This window comes from Cucurbita maxima, unplaced genomic scaffold (assembly GCF_002738345.1).
Source record: "Cucurbita maxima cultivar Rimu unplaced genomic scaffold, Cmax_1.0 Cma_Scf00016, whole genome shotgun sequence".
Taxonomy (NCBI): Eukaryota; Viridiplantae; Streptophyta; class Magnoliopsida; order Cucurbitales; family Cucurbitaceae; genus Cucurbita; species Cucurbita maxima.
In genome coordinates, this window is record NW_019272032.1 from 2,046,693 (window position 1) to 2,065,353 (window position 18,661).

Genomic DNA, 18,661 nt, shown 5'->3' on the forward strand with positions numbered 1-18,661 from the left:
TTGTCATTTTCCCTTTCAAGCTTTCATTTGAGGTTTTTCCTTTCAAGCTTTCATTTAAGGTTTTTAAAATGTGTCTAGCTAAGAGGAGGTTTTTATACCTTTATATAGTCCCTTTCAAGCTTTCCTTCAAGGTTTTTAAAATGTGTCTTGCTAAGAAGAGGTTTCTACACTCTTGTAAAGAATGCTTTGTTCTCTTCTGATTCCATTCAAGATTTTTAAAATGTGTCTTGCTAAGAGGAGGTTTCTACATCCTTTTAAAGAATGCTTTGTTCTCTTCTGATTCCATTCAAGATTTTTAAAATGTGTCTTGCTAAGAGGAGGTTTCTACCTCCTTTTAAAGAATGCTTTGTTCTCTTTTGATGTGAGATAAGAATGTTTTGTTCTCTTTTGAGGTGGGATCTCACAATCAACTCCATAGAAGGTCTGGACCCACCCAATCCTTTGTAAAAAGATTCCTTCTCATAAAAATAGAAGGTAGAACCAATAAATATTTCCTTTTCGATTTATGTAGTTGAATACCATTAAACATTGACTTCTGAAGTGAACAAACCGAAGTAGATGGAGCTGAGTTGAATACCATTAAACATTGACTTCTGAAGTGAACAAATCTGAACAAATCGAAGGAGATGGAGTTGAGTGAACAAACCAAAGGAGAGGGAGTTTCAAGAGACTAGTTAATGTAATGGAGAATACATATAAACAGGCAATGAACATTAATTCAAATAAACTTCTGCTCACAACATGCTGTCTGATCTTGCAGGCAATCTTCTAAAGAAGGTTGAAGGAACCGAAGGAAGTTTGTGGCGAAATCTTGGATGCCTCAGCACATAAATGCCTGCAACGAGGCAAATAACTTGAAATGGTGTAACATACAAAATTATAGCGGCAATCAAGCAGAATGTTACAAAGATAGCACTTGCTCTTGGATCTCTCCAACTCAGTAGCGACTGAAACCTTTCTCCTTGAGTTGCAAGATCCCCGACCACAGTTTGCACCCTCCCGGCTATGCTCCGAAGGCGGTCGTATCTCATCCGAATGATATCGGTAGATCGGGATGTAGGAAAGGAGTCAAATTCTTCATCTAGTTCATCAGGATGAGTTGCATCAGCATGAGACAACCTGGTGTCCATGTGTTGGGGGTGTCTAGGCCTACGCCTGAAGTTCCAAATACCGATAACGAAAAGGTAGAGAAAGATGGTTGGAAGAATGAGCTCGGGATAAAGAACTAAAATGATGAAAAGGATGTGAATTAATATTGTTGTAATGGGGTTCTTCCAGTTGCAAATATGATCAAACCATTTACCCAAGGCCATCAAGCCACTTAAAACTCCCATTATTCTGAAGAAATTGGCTTTGCTTCTCCTCATGCTCCACATATGTGAATCCACATCCAACATATACTCGACGACCTCTTTCCTCAACGCAGGCTCGGCACGGCCTAGTCTCATCGACACAATTTGCATAGCCTGGCGCCTTAAGCTATCAAGCTGAATTACTGATAATGGGTGAATGTAATGCATTTTTGGCAACAATGGGCTGGAGTACATATGCAGCATGTTAATCAAAGATGAACAACTAAACCTTACAGCCAACTGCACTTCACCCATTTTCTTCACTCCTGAAGAATGAAGGACCAGAAGAGGATATGAATGAGTGTAGACCCTCTCAGTTTCAAGGGTCGATAGCCGAATCCGAACTTTTCCAATCCTTGAATCTTTTACGCTGCTTCCCCCACCTATATAACCATTATCAAACACCCCAATAGTAATAACAGTGCAGGGATCAAAAACCTCCCAAGTGTACTGTTCGTTCCACTTCGGAGTGAAACTGTCTACAATAGTCCTCGTTCGAACCCACTTCTGTCCGTATTTTGCCACGCAATAGGAATCAGTCGTCCCTCTGCTATCTTTCATCTTCATTGGTATGAGCCCTTGAGCACTAAGAATCCCCAACTCAAAAATCCCAATACTAGATTTCCACAACTGTTTTGCAGTAGGCCTAAGATCACTACTGTAGTGGGTTGACTCATCCAACACATGATACCCACCATCCAAACAAATCCTAAGATGAATCCTACTGGCAAACTTAACTTCTTTTTTCTGTTCACCATCTGCAATAATATGTTTCTCAAGATTATACCATCTAGTGCTAACAGGTTTATGATCTAATCGCCTCTGCACATTTTGCAGGGGAATCAAACACCTCCCTAGAATTTCGTCTTTGTTTGATGCCACCTTGTCTTCTACTGTCAGAAGCAATGGCTCCTCAAATGGCTCAGCAGCCACAAACAGTAAGTCCTCATTCCACATTGGGTTTATAGTCTTGCTTTGAGATATCCTGGTTCTTATAGCTTGAGCCCCAATAATAACCTTCACAAAAACTTCTGGATACCTACTTTTATCACTCAGTACTAGATCCTGAGCTTCAATGATATTTACTCTTACATACCAAAGTTTGGGAGAAAGATAAACCTTTGATCTGATGCTAGCAATGGCTTCAGATCCCACAGTTGCAGCATCTGAATGCCAGGCATCAGGAAATGCTTCATCTGCTTGAGTTCCCATCCACACAGCCAACATAAGCTCTCCTTTGACTTTATCCCCCTTTCGATCCTCCAGCCTATACCATTGCGGTGCCAGCGGACTGTCAGGAGGGACACGTTTTGGAGCATCGTTGAGATCGAAAATAGCCCGCCCCATGAAATCATCTATTACATAAGCCTTGTCTTTCACGACCACTTCCAAAAGAGACGCTTGGATTCGTTCTCTTGAGAAAGCAAAAACTTGTTTCCACTCAGGATTGGACTTCTTCTCAAAGTGTTTTGTTGTTCCCTTATAATTTCCAAGTTTCACTTCCACATAAGGATCACAGCTACCAGTGACTTCTTTTCCATGTAAATCTTTAGCTTTCACCACATAAACATAAAGGTATTGCATTTGCTCCACAAGGTCATACGTATTAGACAGCTTGTCTCCCATTAGTGACACCGCGCCTATTTTAGGATAGGTCTCCTTAAGAGAAAAATCATGAGGTTGAAGAGGCTTCTGCATCTTTCTACTCTGCCTGATATCAAAAAGCAATAAACTTTTATACACTCAGAATAAGTATAGCCTTCAACTTCCTCAACTCAAATTCTACAAATCTCAATGCAAGTTTATCAAGAATTATTAGGCGAGATTTGTAATAGAGCAACTAGAAGCAAAGAAAACATAGACAGGGATGAAATTCTGGAACACTCAGATAGCTTCTGTGAGTCCTTCCAACTCTGTTGCAAAAGCACCTGCAGATGAAAAAAGAGATCACCATAGTTTCACTCTTTTGATGAACTCACTTGTTCAGTTAATAAAAGATGGAAAATCCACATGAAACTCGATTCTCATGGAATTTGTTCAATTCCCAGTTTAACGTACACTTGCATATTTGTTTACTTCACATTTACCCTTCTTATTGCAAGCACTTTCTCGGCAACCAAGAACAGAAAACAGAGCCATTTCTCATGCTAAACGAGAATCATAATGCGCTGCAATCTACTCCTAGGCAAATAAACAGATTCCATTTTACAAGTAATGGATTTAAGACAAGAAGTAACCTCCAAGTTCAAGGAAAGACAGCTCGTTTGTTTAAATGCTTGATAATAGCCAGAACTAGAAGAAAACAAGACCTCATAAAATAACATTAGCTATAACCACTCCAACCAACCTGATAAAATAATATGTAGATAAAACTACGCAACTTCAAGGAGAAAGGATGGGTTTGTTAAAGGAAAAAGAACAAAAAAGAATTGACCTTTCTCAAAGCACTGTTGAACAGAGAGCTTAGTACATGAAATGGAGCTGAAGGGTTGAAATGAAAGGTCCTAAAAGAGTGAACTGAATTAGAAAGTGGGTTTTGGGAGAATGTGGGGCCGAAATCTGAACATGAAGACTGAATCTCTGAAAAGGGCACAGATAAAAACCAACAAGATAACAACTTTTTTTCTATGACCATAGCAGGTGCAGACAAATAGCATAGCGCACGTGTGGAAAGCTGTGGTTGGTTTTTGGACGAGTGCAAGAGGGTTGTCTGATGTTGTCCGTTCAAGCACCCTCTCCAAATGGGAAGAAGTTGAATTATATCTCGCTAAGCTCCGAAGGGGACAATGATATCCGAAATAAAGAAGTCTTGATAAGGCAAAGGCCAGCTGGGAAAACAACGGACAACCTCTTGCATTGAAAGACCAGTCAATTGTGAGTTTAAGTGTTTGATAGGGAAACCAAGAAGGCAAGGATAGTGTTAGCTATTTCAGATTGTTGGGTGGTTGAGCAAATAATTAGACACAATGTGTGTTAGGTGTGGTTGGTTGGATTGGTTTTGAGTAAAAGTTTAGTCCCAGAATTACTTCACCCAACCCTCTTATTCCCAAGAGAATCAACACTAGAATATGATAATACGTTTCCATATTTAGTTGAGATTGGGATGTTGTTTGTAGTGAACATGATTTTGAAATGGTTAAAATCAAAATTTATAGCATGAAGATTGTGTTTGATTTAAAATTCTTAAAGGCATGTTTCGGTGTAATTTCAAAAGTAACAAAATTGAAATCTAATTTCAATCTAACTATGTTTGGTTTTGATGGGTTTGTGTGGAATCACTGGCTTTTAATGGCGGTTTCTGAAGTATTCGAATGTGCTTCTCAAGAAGCTAGTGTCCTGTAAATGCCGAGAGATAATGGCACAAGCAATAAATTCAGTCAAAGTTGAAGGAATTGTAGACCAAATTTCATCTTTATTACAATCAAAATGTCAGAAGAATGGAGGCAAGTAAATATGAAAAGTGTAGTTCAAGTATTTCTTGAATGCATATCACTCAAACACATGCTATTTTTTATTTAAACTGCATTAATGGTACCTAATTCTGTTGAAAAACACCATGTTAATTAGGTGTGCTCAAGTTAAAATCTTTTCACTTGAACAGGAGCCCCAAGCTTTGCTCCCGATTCAAGCATTGCGTCTAGGACTGCAACATCCCTAGCACCCTCCACAAAAGATATACGAGCATCAGCTTTATAATCACTTCCCTGCAATAATACCAGAAATAGAATCACTGCATTTTATATTTTACTATCACAAAATAAACTTAGTAATGTATGTTTGACATATCTTTTATAAGCAATTTTCGAAGAAAAATAGAATTTTTCAGACTATTTTTAATTATAAAAAAATTAATTAGTTAAAAGATATAAGATAACTAATCAAAGTAAAACTTCTAATCATCTTTAAGCACTTAAAAAGCCATGCTAAACAGTAAACACCACTTAGTGTAGTGATTGTCTTGATGCTACCTTTGCAGAAATAGCATCAATAAAAGTTTTTAGCTCTTCGGTAACTCCACTGAATGGATAGAAGGAGCATTTATTCTGTCCATTAGCATCAGAGAGGGAAACCTGAACATCAACTCAAAGATATCAAAAAACGAAATGGGTCATAGGTGAAAAAGACCATGGAAGTTAGTGAATCGCTAGGACAAATGAGGGTTTGAAGCTTTGATATTCAGAACCAGTGCCCAAAACTAAGCTGAAGATTTTTGGAAAAAGTAAACTAGGTTGACGTTTGATTAAACAATGTACCAGATAGCCATGTTTTCCATCCTGGTTACCACGCTCGATCTGCAGCGTTCCCTTTAACCCCACAACTCGCCAGAATATCTGCAGAAATTAAAAATCATTCGGTAAACCAATGAATGTTTTTAGTGATTAAGAAAGAATTTCCACTTCTTGCATAGCTGCATACCCTGGGTGATCTTGAGGAGACTACCATTACAAAAACACCTGAACATCCATTCTCCAGTTGGCTGGAGGAGGGAAAATGTCATCATTCTTCATTTTTAGGATTTCAAATTTGTTGGGGACTCATTTATTAGCACTAGGCGAACAAAACTTACAAGAGCGAGGATATGTTATCAGGCGGAGGTAAGGACTTGTCCACGTAGGAGGTCGTTGCTGACACCGAGACCACCTCACATCCAACAAGCTGTTGACAAATATAAGAAACTAAAATTTTCCAAACTAAAAATCTGTTCACCATTATTTCCTAGGAAAATGGTATTATATATTAAGGGTGATGCCGCCAGGAATGAAGTAAAAGGGTCGTGCATGACTAGGCGATTATTTTACCACAGATCAGAGCCTTTCCCATAGTCAGGCTATACAATGTTCATCACCACGTCATCTTATTGACAGACGTGTACTGATTTATAGGCTTTGTCAATTTTGAGTATGAAGCGGAGCAGTAATAGTAACGTTTGATTTCCTTGAAAAAGAAAAGTAATGTTTGCTCAATGACCTTTAAGAATTCGTAAAAAAAACAAGCTATAGCCATTAGGATGGAGCTCACAAATGCTTTTTCGAAGTGAAAGAAGGTTTCAAAAGCGTTACCATCCTTAATCCAGCAATGAAGTGGACACCCATATCCAGAATGAAACCCCCCTGGCACAAGTAAAGACATATGTTGTCAATGGAAGATAAGAATATGCTAGTGTGATAAAAAAAAAAAAGGAATAAAATAGATAAACACATCAAGGAAATACATGATGTAGACCAGAACAATATTTATCCCAGCTTCCATACAATAAAAGTAGAGTTGTTATTTGGCACTCCAATGCGTATCATACGGGGTACCATATTCTCCCATGGAAGAATGTTAGACATGACAATCATGATTTGATGGGGAAAAGGGAAACGACATGTAGAATAACTAAGAATTGTGTTGAGATGGTTTATGAGAAAAACACTTACAGTGAAGTCACGCCGCCAAGAGCTTGAGAAATAGGGGTTTGAACTGTTCATTGATCCTTCAACAATCACTTGGACGCTCATCATATCCCCAATGTCAGCAATTAAGTTTTTACTCTGCAAAGCAATAACGAGCATATTGCCAAAGTACGGGAAATACGTAAATGAAAAGGGGAAAAAAAAAAAGGAAAAAAGAAAGAACGAAAGAAAGAACCCTACAAACAAATACCTCAACAAAGGCTGGTTCAAATCGATAATTTTCTGCCACAGCCCATAATGGTTTACTAAGAAAATTAGCACTTATAGAGTTGTAGTTTGAAAGTGCATATTCCAACTCGCTTCTTGCTGCATTACCAACATATTGCCAATTAGGAAAATTAACTTTTTGACATTTTCAACTTTGAGAATTGATAAAAGCCCCAAGCCATTTTAGCTGCTTTTTAACTGGAGTTCAAAAACAAATGCACTGTATATATATATAGAATAAAATGACATTAGTTGCCGTAAGATCAAGGAAACAAGTGCCACTACTCATGGGAAGTCACTTCCTTTCCAAGTGTTATGGGGTTCACGGTTGATGATACTCATTTGATTATTTATTTATTTTTTCACTTTGCTAGAAAAGGTTAAGGTGAGAGCTCCTACCTTCATTCAACTCAATATAACTTAGAAGATGAAATATTTTTTTCTTTATGATCTATAAAGTTGCATTATCTATTGACCTATGGCTCAAACTTTGGCCCATCGGAATTTTCATTTTTCTTTCAGTTTCATAGTTAGTGCCAAATCTGATTGTGAAATGCATTGAGATCTATGCAATAGGCAACTAAAGATTTACATTTCCAGATCACATTCACATTTCTCAAGAGGCTGGGCTTCATAACAGACTGAGATGCAACAAGGGAAAATCAATTTTTACAGCAAGATATCATGATTGGGATGTGACCAAAAAGCTAATGTACAAATAAGAAAGGCCCATTTAGGAAGGAATACAGATGTCACGAGTAAGTAGGAAGAATTTCGAGAACAACTAATTTGATGATACTTAAAAATAGTAAAGAAACTAATTGAATAAATAGGATACTTACAGGCTGCTGCTGGTTTCTCTTCAGATTCATGAAAGTGGGAGATAATACATAAAAAAAAAAATTCCAAACATGGGGAATATTAGTCGACCGAATACTCACAGATATTTAAATTAAAAACAATAATAATAATAATCATAAGGAAAAAAGGGGAACATTATTAGTCTATCAGACAGAACCATATATCAATAGAAAGTATCTTAACGTAAGAGCTAAAATTCTTTCTTCATTTGGTCTGGATTATTTCATGTTACAACCTTACTTAAGGTCATTTTCACTGGTAGTTTTGAAGAAAGATAGAAACCAAAATTATAGTGCTACTGCTATCCAAGAAGCACTGAGGAAGCACCTAAACCTTAAAGCTTTCAGTCCCTTAATTAATCCCATCTATAAAATATCAACATTAAAAAGAAATTCTGGCCCTTGTAAAATGCTAATATAAGTTCAGCATGCATCTTTGAGAAAATATATTAGGCAACGAATCATCAGGTAGAAAACTCACACCACTACTACAGAATGTGAAAGCTAAGTGACCCATGCTGGTGGAGAACCATAAGAGGATCTCAATCGTAGAGAGTTCTATTAAATCTGTGAATCTAACCTTTTACTAATGAATCTTTTCCTTTCTAATAGCATGAGACAAATCTAAAACTAGATAATTCAAAATATGACCAAACTAATATATCAACAGCCCATGTAAAACATGTCACGCAAACGGAAGTACATAAATCTTCTAAATCTCATGCCATCTGCAGAATGAGTTGCATTTTATACTTCTTAACTATTGTTTTATTCTTTTAATCGAAATTAACAGGACAAAATAAGCATAACTAGACGCTCAAAGAGAAGGACCTTAGCTGTCTAGCAATATAAGATTCATCTCTAGGACATCAGCATCCTTCATTGAGATTCATGTGCTATATTTACTGATAAACCACGAGGTGACATAATATATCACAAACAATTAACGTAGGATGTGAAAGTCAAACTGCCCAAACTGCCCATAAGAATGGACTGCACACAACACCACTTGTGCTACTGTTTGAAAAGGAGTTGGTCAAACACATGAGTTTTGAGTAAATCCATCAACAAGGAAATAATCAGAGAAGCAAGCAAAACTTCAGTCTATTTTTAGTTGAGGCATGAATTACCTTGGAGGACATGTTTCCCAGCTTTAAGCAATCTCAATGACATATCAACCTACAGGGCATGACTCAAATGAAAAGAACAGCACATAAAGTGTCAATGCCACGACATAAAAGTTAATATAAATTGTAATGAGTGTGCATTCCTCCCTTTACTTTACCACCAAAATAAAATTTACAATGTTGTCAAGTCTGGTCTAAGTATAATGGATCTTAGATGAGACGGCAATAGTAATAAATATCCTTCTCTTAATTCATGAGTGGAAGCTGAATAAAGTGCTGTGGATTAAAGATTAGGAATGGAATATGGTCGAATCCACAAGGAATATTGGGCAAAAGATTTCAGGTAAATAGCACATTTCATAACATTTACGGAAGAAATATTGTGAAATCGTAAGTGGATATCACATTTATGAATTCACGTTTACAAAAACTATGAAATACATAATATTTGATTAAAACTACATGAGCAATAACGTCAGTGCGTCTGCAATTCATATAACCAAATCGAGAATAAGATACCTGAGCTTGCCCAGCCAATACAACAGCAACTCCAGGAATTGAATTGTCTTGAATTATACCATCAAGACCCGCATCACCCCACTTGCACTCCACCGTCGGAAAATATTTTCTTGCAAGTTCGACAGCACCTTTGGCTGATGCCTGCAAGCCAGCATTACTAGCCATTAGTTCAAATCAACAACTTACTTCGCATTTCTACATCCATCTCTTCCAGTTTCTATACGCATCGAATGCGAGGAAAAAAATATTTTACCGAAACAAAAGAAGTTTTACGAACTGAAAATAAAGTGGTTTTTCGGTAAAATCACTTCAAGTTGATTTCATTGCTTTGAGATTTTTCACCGAACAAATATAAGGACGAGGAGGGAAAGAAAATACAAGGACCTCGGTGCGGCTCCATATAGCCTTAAGAACAAGAAGATCGGAGATCTCAGCGAGTCTGGGAATGTACTGCGTCTTGACGAAAGTTCCAGCTCCTAGAATGGCGATCTGGGGAGGATTCGCCATCTTCAAATTCAATGATTCAATTCCCCACCAGAAAACTCGAAATTGTTTAGCTCAAATTCTCAGAATCACAGGCTATTGGCTTCGCTGATATCCAACACCACAGTCGAGGGAGGAGAGAAAAGGCAATTAATTTTAAAATTTCATAAATTTTTAATATTTACTTGCCGAGTCAATCAATTTAATTCTAATTTACGTTCCAAGTATGGGATTAAGACGTGTGTATCTTATTTTATGGAACGCAAGCTCCATGGTTGACCCCTCATTTTCGATGCATTCTTGTTGGATTGGAGGAGATTTAAACTAATTTTTGACTTTGGGACTGTTGAAAGGAACTCAAATCCCTTGGGCTTGGTCTGTGTCTCTGTATGAACTTGCTGATTCTGAGACCAAAAAGATGGGCAATTCAATTTAGTTTAGTTTCGTACAACAAATGCTTGATGATAATGTGTGTTTTGTATCTATTTTATTATCAAATGAGTTGTTAAAATAAATCATATCAATGAATGTTAATGAACAAGTCTGAAAACAAACAAAGGGCTTTTAAAGTCGGTGAAGTTATCCGTAGCATCCAATGACTGAATATATATTTCTTCTTTGGACTCCGCACTTGCTCCACTTTGTGTGGCATATTCCATCGCCATTTCGTGGTCCACCTGGAAAAAGAAACGCCATCAAATGTGATTTCCAGTACACCAAATTAATACTGCACTCACTAGTTTATAACTTAAAATTAGGCACAAGCAGGACACGACTTGTCATCACCTGTTCAACATGTTGTGCAAGTTTATCCCTCAAAGTCTCATTTGTAATCACGCGAGCAGATACTTTACTGAGTATTTCGGCATTCTCACCGTCATGGCGTTTCTTCTTCGATGCATGCACGTGAGCCATTTCTTTCAAAACATTATACACGGCATTTGTTGCATCCGGGATGTATCTATAAACCAAGTCAACGCAATGTGGTCATATCAACTTGTGCATAGGGTGGTAAATCTCCAAAATGGTAGAACATTTTGAAAAATGAAATCTAAGATGCATAAATTGAGATGAATGCTTAAATTACCTGCTCAAATTTCGTTTCCTTTCCTGCTGCTCACGTGCTTGTATTTTCTTCACTATTTTGCTTTTCAACTGAATGCAGCACTGCTGAATGGCAGACTGGAAAACTAAAACCGTCAGCATAAAGTTATCGAAAACGTTGTCACAAACGCAGATTGTAGTTAAAATGGAAATATCTACCTTGACAGCAGATGCTATTTCAGATATGTCATCTCCAATGTACTCCTTCCCAGTTCCCTTGAAAGGGATCTTAGTACTAACAATACTCACGAACACACCAATCTTATCTTGAGTTTGGTTGATCTTATAACTACTCCAACTAAAGAGAGGGAGAGGGAGAAAAAGGGGAAATGACCAAGATGAAAGTCAGCCTAATTTTAAAAACTCGAGCTTCCATGGCTAGAATTGGCATAACAATATTACATCTATGCATTTCATTCCACCATCGAAAGAAGATAAAATTTGAAGTGAGAGAATTAAGTGCTTCCAATCTTACTTGATCCTCTTAAGGGCAGTCCTAGTCACAACATCTGCACCTTGCTCAAAAAGAAGGGGTATACGATTTGCAAATCGGAAAATGTTCAGACCCTGTAATCAAAAAACGTTTCATTATTTACTTCCAGCTCTTAAATGTTTAGTCAAATACTTTTCACTATCAAATATTTTATTGAAGAATTTTACTTGTATGTACATAAAATACGACCATCCCTTCATTCCATATTAATGAAACAATCAGTTTGTAAAGCTAACGAATGAAAACAATGTGATATAACACCAGTTGTGACCATTGAAACATAAGTTCCACGCTTGTTGTGGAAATCAACGTCCTTACACAAACTAGATACATTCATGTAAAAATTCAGAATAGTCGGAATTGTATTGCACAAATGTGAGTCGGATATGTTAAACCAGTATTGGAGCCTTGCATTCTCCGTTGACATTAATTACTTTACATAGCAAATTACAAATTATACATATAGATGTTGAGCTCTTGAAAACACTGCAAGTAATTCCTTCATTATATAAGTAATTGGAATTCAAATAAGAAGTTAAAATGTCATTAAATGTGCATGCACAGGACCAATATCAAAGGAGGAGATTATTTTTGTCGGACTACTTCCTCTAGCAGACTAGGACCATCCCATAGATCGGATGGAATGATGTAAATAACGCAAGCTAGCATAGTATTTAAATGGTCAATCAATACAAATTAGACAAATGAGGAAAAAACCTGTTTCACATCTTTTCCTCCAATGCTAACACCAGCTTCAACAATGAATGGATGTCCTTCAAAAACTTGAGCACTGCAAACATTAAACACTAAATTGACGTGTAGGATGACACGAATCACCAATGCAGAAAATCAAGCATATAAAAGAATATATACGCACGTCATATCAATATCAGCTTCAAGTAAGAATAAGAAGCATACAGATCTAGCCCAAATAGCAGAATTCCTAATTCAAGTACAACCTGCCTGAATAAGTAGCAACCATGTCAGGATGCAGTTCCTTTATAATTCCAAGACGAAGATTATACTCCCCAGCAGGACTAAGACACTGCAAAAATGTGTAGAAAAATAATTTGTACAAACTTATATACAGAAACCAAGAACAGATTTAAAGACCATGCTCACGGTTCTGATTTAAATATATCAAACAAGAGGCAACTCACATCACCACTAGGATCGTCAAATTTGGCTTGACGAAACAACTGATGAATACGAACTATTTGCTGAGATGTCAGAGACTTAACAGACATTTTGGGGAAAAATTCTGGGCCCATTTCTCCTGTGAAAGATAATCGATCCCAAAATAAGCAGTCAACTTCTAATTTTATTTTTAAAGAATGAAATCAACTTAAACTCAAAAAAACTAAAAATAAATCAATGTAAGTAAATACGTTAAGCTAAATAGACTAAGAACAATCTCAAGTAATACGATCAAAGGGGTTCCTTAAAAGCTTAACAGATCTTCAGCCGCATGAAAATAAACACCTTCCAGGACCCTAAGTCACGTAACCATATAATTACGCCATCCTTGACATCATGGAGTAATATTGGAGAACTTTTTTAATACATTATTTAATTTCCCCATCAATGTTTTCGTTCTTCTTTTCTTTTCCTTCCCGGTGTTTTCTTTTTGTTGTGTGTAACTGTTTCTATTTCCATGGAAAAGAGGGTGCTTGGAGCAGAAAGTAGAAAACCTCATGCAAAATAAAAGTTTCTGCAACTAATTGATATGGACAATATTTAAGATGAGAATGGCATCCTAACCAATTAATCGCTCAGCATATGATTTCCCTAAGTTTACAAATTCATGCTGGAGAAACTGTAAAAGGCTCTGTTTGGCTGTTTCTGCAATAAGGCGCTTTATCAATAGTAAATCAACAGCAGATGGATGATGTTTCGTCTCTTGAGGAACTGGAGGCATAACATCTGTTCTTCGAGAAAATCTAATTGCAATATTTTTACTGCACGACAATAAAAAAGCATGTCATATAAAATGCATAATAATTGTTTTGGATGTGCATGGGAGAGCGAGAGGAGAGCATACTCGGGCGTATCGGAAACAAATTTGAAAAGAAATTGAGCATAAGGTGTGATAACTGCCATCTGCCGCATGTAATGCAAAATTTTCGACTGCACTAGAAAGGATGGAATATATAAAAGAAGTGAAATCTTTACCCAGAAACTCTAGAGACGGGAAGTTCCCTCAAAGTGGGGAATAATCAGATTTAGTGAAGTAGAGCATACCCGGTAAGTTGTCCAATTTCCTTCAATTACAACTTGAATTTCAGCTCCATGCCATAGATCCTTGTTATCACGTTTTTCTTGGACATGAATGTGAGGAATGTTCCTGTAGGGTGACACAAATAAAATGAGGCCACAAGAACCAAAGACCAAAACGGGAATTACATTTAAGTTAACTCAAATTGTTAAAATGGACAGTACAGAACAGAATAAGAGAAGGGAACTATACTGGTTGCAATTTGCGAGTGAGAAGAAGAAAATCGAGTCAGTAATCAAAATACATCATAAAATTCATCGAAGCATCACAAAGCTCATACCGATTGATATCAATATCTAAGCGGCAGAACGAAGTGTAATTTTGACCCTTCATTGATGATGAGATCTCAATAGGAAGACCGGTACTCATCTTAGACCAAATTAATGCCTGAAAAAGGACAGGGGTTTACAAATATGTGTCACATCTTAACGTCAAGTGGAAGAATACAAGAAAACAGCATGATTTCATTCTTATACATGATATAATAAGTAGTCATTTTCGCAACACTAAAAATCAAAACTAGTTGCTATTACACATAACATTCTGTGGTTGAACCCAGACAGTATGTATGAAGATACTCTTCTTTTTTTTTTTTTTTTTGTATAAGGCTACTATTCAAGAATGGTCCTGACCATGGTATCTCATATTAAATCAACTTGGAAGTCTACTTTATAATATTAAAAGTATCAGAATTACATCCCTAAGCATGAAAGGAAAGATATATCATAGTTATACCCCCAAGCACGAAAGGAAATATGGAAGAACAATTTTGTATGCAAATCATAGTAATTACAGTATTTCTCAAGTGCAAGCGAATTTGCAACTGCAGTACAAAGTATCAATAATGTTATTTCATCAGTATATATCACAGACCCTACCATCTTTGCACCCAGACCAAACTTTCCACGGGTTTGCTTCAAGCCATATTTTGTTCCAGAAAGTACTGCACACATGAAATACTGAAAGCTTTTAGGAAGCACCATCAAACACCAGCTTTTCTAAGTTTAAAGCAACAATCTGATCTCATTGGCAATTAACCACAAGTGAGAAGAAGAAAGCAAACCATCAAAGTAATATAATAACCTCGGCCAAACATATTTGGTATGTCATCATGTGGCATTCCTCTTCCATTATCCTTGAGATTTAAAAAAAGAAAAGGAAAAAAAAAAACTAAGTTCAATCGGGAAAGAAGATAATAAAGATGCCATGTCTGCAGAGAACAGAATGTTAAAGGGAACAAAACAAAATGCTTTACAATATTGACCGAATGGTAGGGAAAGGGGAAAACCATACTTTGCAAGTCACCCGGTAGAAAGAAGCCTCACCACGACCTTTCATACCCTTTGAGACTGCAGGCTCTCTGCCTTTCTTCCCAAGGGAAGCATTTTTTGCTAGTATTTCTTGAGCACGAGCTTCTTTTACTAATCTTTTCTGAGATAAAATACGAAATTCAGAAACAGATGTTTATCAGAAATATAATTTTTACATTTTATTTGGTGAAGACGTACGTAATTCACAGTCCATAAAAGTAGGATCTCAAACAAAGAACAAAAAACATCATCCCGTATACATGAAAAGAAAATGCATAACATCACAATCCCCTCCAACCGAGAAAGGAATATGTACAGGAACAGTGACAAATATGATTCACAAACCTCACGAGCCTTAGCTGTCTCATAATCATCATAAAGTTCCTCATCAACACGTTCTCGATCAACCAGACCAATCATAGAATTAAACTTGGTTTTCAATATCTCTTCACTGCATTACAAAACTTCCACGGAACATCACATATCTCAACCAATTGGATTTGCATAGTTGGGCATTAATATGCAATTTTTAGCACAAGGTTTTTAGTTCTGTTCATGCGAACTTAGACTTACATAGTAATTTCTACCACGGGAAGCTCAGATATAGACTCTGCAGAATCAAGTGAATTTTCCACAAGCTCCCTCACGGTAGTGTAGAGGCACTTTCCAGGCTGACAATTCATAAAAGATCTCCAAATATCAATGACAACAGTAATAATCGGAATTGCAGACAAGAATATTCCAAGCTAGCATCCTAACTTCTTTCCAATACATTATGTGATAAGCATTTTATGCAAAAAGGTCTGAAAATAAACGTCTAGCTAGTAATTCATTACTTGCTTCGTCCGTTGCGATAATTTGTATACATCCACAGTTCTCACATTGAATTATATCAAGAAATGCGACTACATTTCACCTCGATTAAGCTGAGCGATTCCTAGTCTAAAACTAACCCGTAAAAGACACTCATAGTAGGAAAAGAACATAGAGGGAGGGAAAAAGCTGAATGCAGCTCACATTATCAAACCCAGCAATGTTCTTGTTCTCCGCAAAGAACTCAGCTGGTGATTCTGCAGAGTGGAACAAAATTCAATCAAATTAGTAAAATAACAAAGCAGAATTACATTCCAGTAGAGGAAAAGAGAGCGAAGATACTTTGCTTGAGGATGCTTTCTTTGGGCTTCCTGGGTGTTTTTGATTTGCCCTTCTTAGGTTCATCGGGACTTTCAGAGCCACCTCCAATCTCCATCCACTAAGAAGACTCTATTCGACGAAGGAAGTACTGCTCCAAATTCCAACTCCAACAGTTAGCTAACTGGAACTGCAATCCAAAATTCTAGTCTGATCCGTGTTTCTTAGATCTTACACAGCAAATTTTCAGCCTCGACTTGAAATTCAGTGAGAGAGCATCATCTAGGGTAAGCGAGCGGGAAGCATCTATGTGCAGCCACGCAGCTAGCAAGTCTTCTTCGAGTCGATACAGTACGATCACCTGTATTGCGTGTGATGCTACTTCGCGCTTGCAAGTTACCCTTTTTTTTCTTTCTCTCTGTCTACAGGCCATATGATGTTGACACGTGTTCCCATAAATGAAATTATAAACAACGGATGGTTCAGATCAAGAAATTGCTCAGACTTTGCCGTTTACTACAAATTTTACAGTTTGACTCCCGCCAAACTTCGAGAGAGCCCTTCGCAAGTACAGATCTTATTGGTCCATTTGGCAGGTCTTTTCACAATTCTTGACAAAAACAATAGTAACGACCGCACCAGAAAATTTAGGTTAGTTTTTAGTTTAATTTATTTTCCCTATTTTCAAATTTAAGTAAATTTCTTAATATGTATAAGAAGGTGAAAACATAAATTTCACTATAGAGTTAATTTAAAATTAACTTTATAAAAATATTAAATATATATTCATAATAATAAATTCATTTGATTTTAATTATTAACCGTTTATTTTATTTTTTGAGCTTCCCAAGATTGACCAAAGGATGGGAGGGAATGGGCAAAGGCTTCCTTTATTTTTGGACATTTCCAAATATAGTCCTGCACGATTAAAATGTCGTTTTTTAAAAATAAAAAATAAAAAATGCTCGTAATTTTAATTTTTTTTTTTTTTAAATAACTCAAAACTTTTTATTAAATACTTATATTTGTTTAAGTTAATTAAAAATCTGTATTGTTTCTTAGTTTATTGAATCCTTATCCGTGTAAAAATAATTATTTAATTTTAGATCTAATCACTAGTGCAAATGGCTCCATTATTATTTAATTGTTTGGATAAGCGAGTATATATTGTTAATATTTTTAATGTTGCATCGACTTTCGAATCCGTTAATAATATGTATAGGGAAGGAAATTCAATCTTAATTTTAAAAAAATTGTACTTTATTTGTTAATTGAAATTGAAGTAGTGTTCGTGTTCATAAAATCTTTAAACATTGTTACTATCATACCCAAATTTAATTAAAAAAAAAATCATTCATGAAATTCATACACACCTTTAGAAATATGATGCATCTTAACCAAGAAAGTCGGGACACCTGATTTGAGTACTCCTCTTCCTTTGTTTGTTGTTCCATGAATTTGTATGAGTATTGTTTTTCCTCCATTCACAAAGACGTACGAGAGATTGTCATTTGAATCTCTCAAAGTGCCTTGGTGGATGCTTTCTTAATGGTGTGATTCACCACTCTTTGAGATACATCTAACTCTTTTCATCCGCAAACGACGTTCTTAGTTAGAATTATCTCTACTTGGAGTGATTCATTTTCCTCTTGTTTGTCCTCAATACACGTGTATAAGTTTTTTTTTTTTTGGTCAAACACGCTATAAATTCTCATAGACCGCACCGACTCTTGATACAAAAACGAAAGATGCTTGGTGGCACTGGCTATATAATCAAAATAATGGCATGGAGACGTATAGATAGAGGGAGACGACAAGTATGGTCACGGTTGGTTCTGTGGATATGGTCACTGGCTATTCAGATTTGGGTACGATATGGACTGCTAGCTTAAGTATTTTTTATTTTATTTTTTATTATAAAACTACATAATGAGCTCGTGACCTAAAAGCATTTAAATAAATAAATAAATAAATAAATGAAGTGTCGAATATACCCTTGGTATGGTCTCTTGATTCAATATCCCACAAAACTTTGGAGTACTAAACAAATATGTATATATATATATTATCTAAAATAATTATTTAATATTAAAGAAAATTACGGATAAACAATTGGAAGTAACGTGTACGGTTTCATTATTTTAATAATTTTTATTACTTGGTTGATGAGGTTAAAAAGGGATATTTTAATTTATGATATTCCAATCATTTATTCATAAAATAACTAAATATATTTTTTTAAATATTTGAGTATTGTTATTTTAAATTACTTAAATCATTTTTCTAAAATATATATTATCTCATAAAATTATTAAAACTTCATATATGATTTGAATAAAAAGAA

The 18,661-nt window shown here is 36.0% G+C and overlaps 3 protein-coding genes across 5 annotated transcripts; all 3 read right to left on the reverse strand.

Annotated features, from left to right (window-relative positions):
• Window positions 1-476: 476 nt before the first annotated feature.
• LOC111490706 (FT-interacting protein 1) lies at window positions 477-3,130 on the reverse strand. Its single transcript, XM_023139260.1, has one exon. The coding sequence runs from the start codon at window positions 3,048-3,050 to the stop codon at window positions 735-737; it is 2,316 nt and encodes a 771-aa protein (XP_022995028.1). The 5' UTR covers window positions 3,051-3,130; the 3' UTR covers window positions 477-734.
• A 1,594-nt stretch (window positions 3,131-4,724) lies between these two features.
• On the reverse strand, window positions 4,725-10,190 carry LOC111490749. Its single transcript, XM_023139338.1, has 12 exons — window positions 9,906-10,190; window positions 9,522-9,662; window positions 9,006-9,054; window positions 7,858-7,875; window positions 6,999-7,114; window positions 6,773-6,886; window positions 6,413-6,463; window positions 5,920-6,008; window positions 5,769-5,829; window positions 5,606-5,683; window positions 5,321-5,422; window positions 4,725-5,056 (listed from the first exon to the last, which is right to left on the reverse strand). Exons 1-12 carry the CDS (start codon window positions 10,026-10,028, stop codon window positions 4,931-4,933), a joined length of 1,068 nt encoding a protein of 355 aa, XP_022995106.1. The 5' UTR covers window positions 10,029-10,190; the 3' UTR covers window positions 4,725-4,930.
• Window positions 10,191-10,409: 219 nt separating this feature from the next.
• LOC111490712 (DNA topoisomerase 6 subunit B) lies at window positions 10,410-16,685 on the reverse strand. Of its 3 annotated transcripts, XM_023139268.1 has the most exons (20): window positions 16,553-16,685; window positions 16,342-16,468; window positions 16,204-16,256; window positions 15,760-15,857; window positions 15,532-15,637; window positions 15,170-15,307; window positions 14,960-15,011; window positions 14,755-14,819; window positions 14,157-14,263; window positions 13,843-13,945; window positions 13,643-13,728; window positions 13,363-13,559; window positions 12,762-12,877; window positions 12,561-12,646; window positions 12,319-12,391; window positions 11,584-11,675; window positions 11,268-11,406; window positions 11,092-11,186; window positions 10,791-10,965; window positions 10,410-10,681 (listed from the first exon to the last, which is right to left on the reverse strand). In XM_023139268.1, the coding sequence occupies exons 2-20, from the start codon at window positions 16,433-16,435 to the stop codon at window positions 10,535-10,537; spliced, it is 2,022 nt and encodes a 673-aa protein (XP_022995036.1). In that variant the 5' UTR covers window positions 16,436-16,468; window positions 16,553-16,685; the 3' UTR covers window positions 10,410-10,534. The 3 variants fall into 3 exon arrangements, with proteins under 3 accessions (XP_022995036.1, XP_022995035.1, XP_022995037.1); XM_023139267.1 differs by having other exon boundaries at window positions 16,342-16,685; XM_023139269.1 differs by lacking the exons at window positions 16,204-16,256; window positions 16,342-16,468; window positions 16,553-16,685 and having other exon boundaries at window positions 15,532-15,650; window positions 15,760-15,830.
• Between the last annotated feature and the right edge of the window lie 1,976 nt (window positions 16,686-18,661).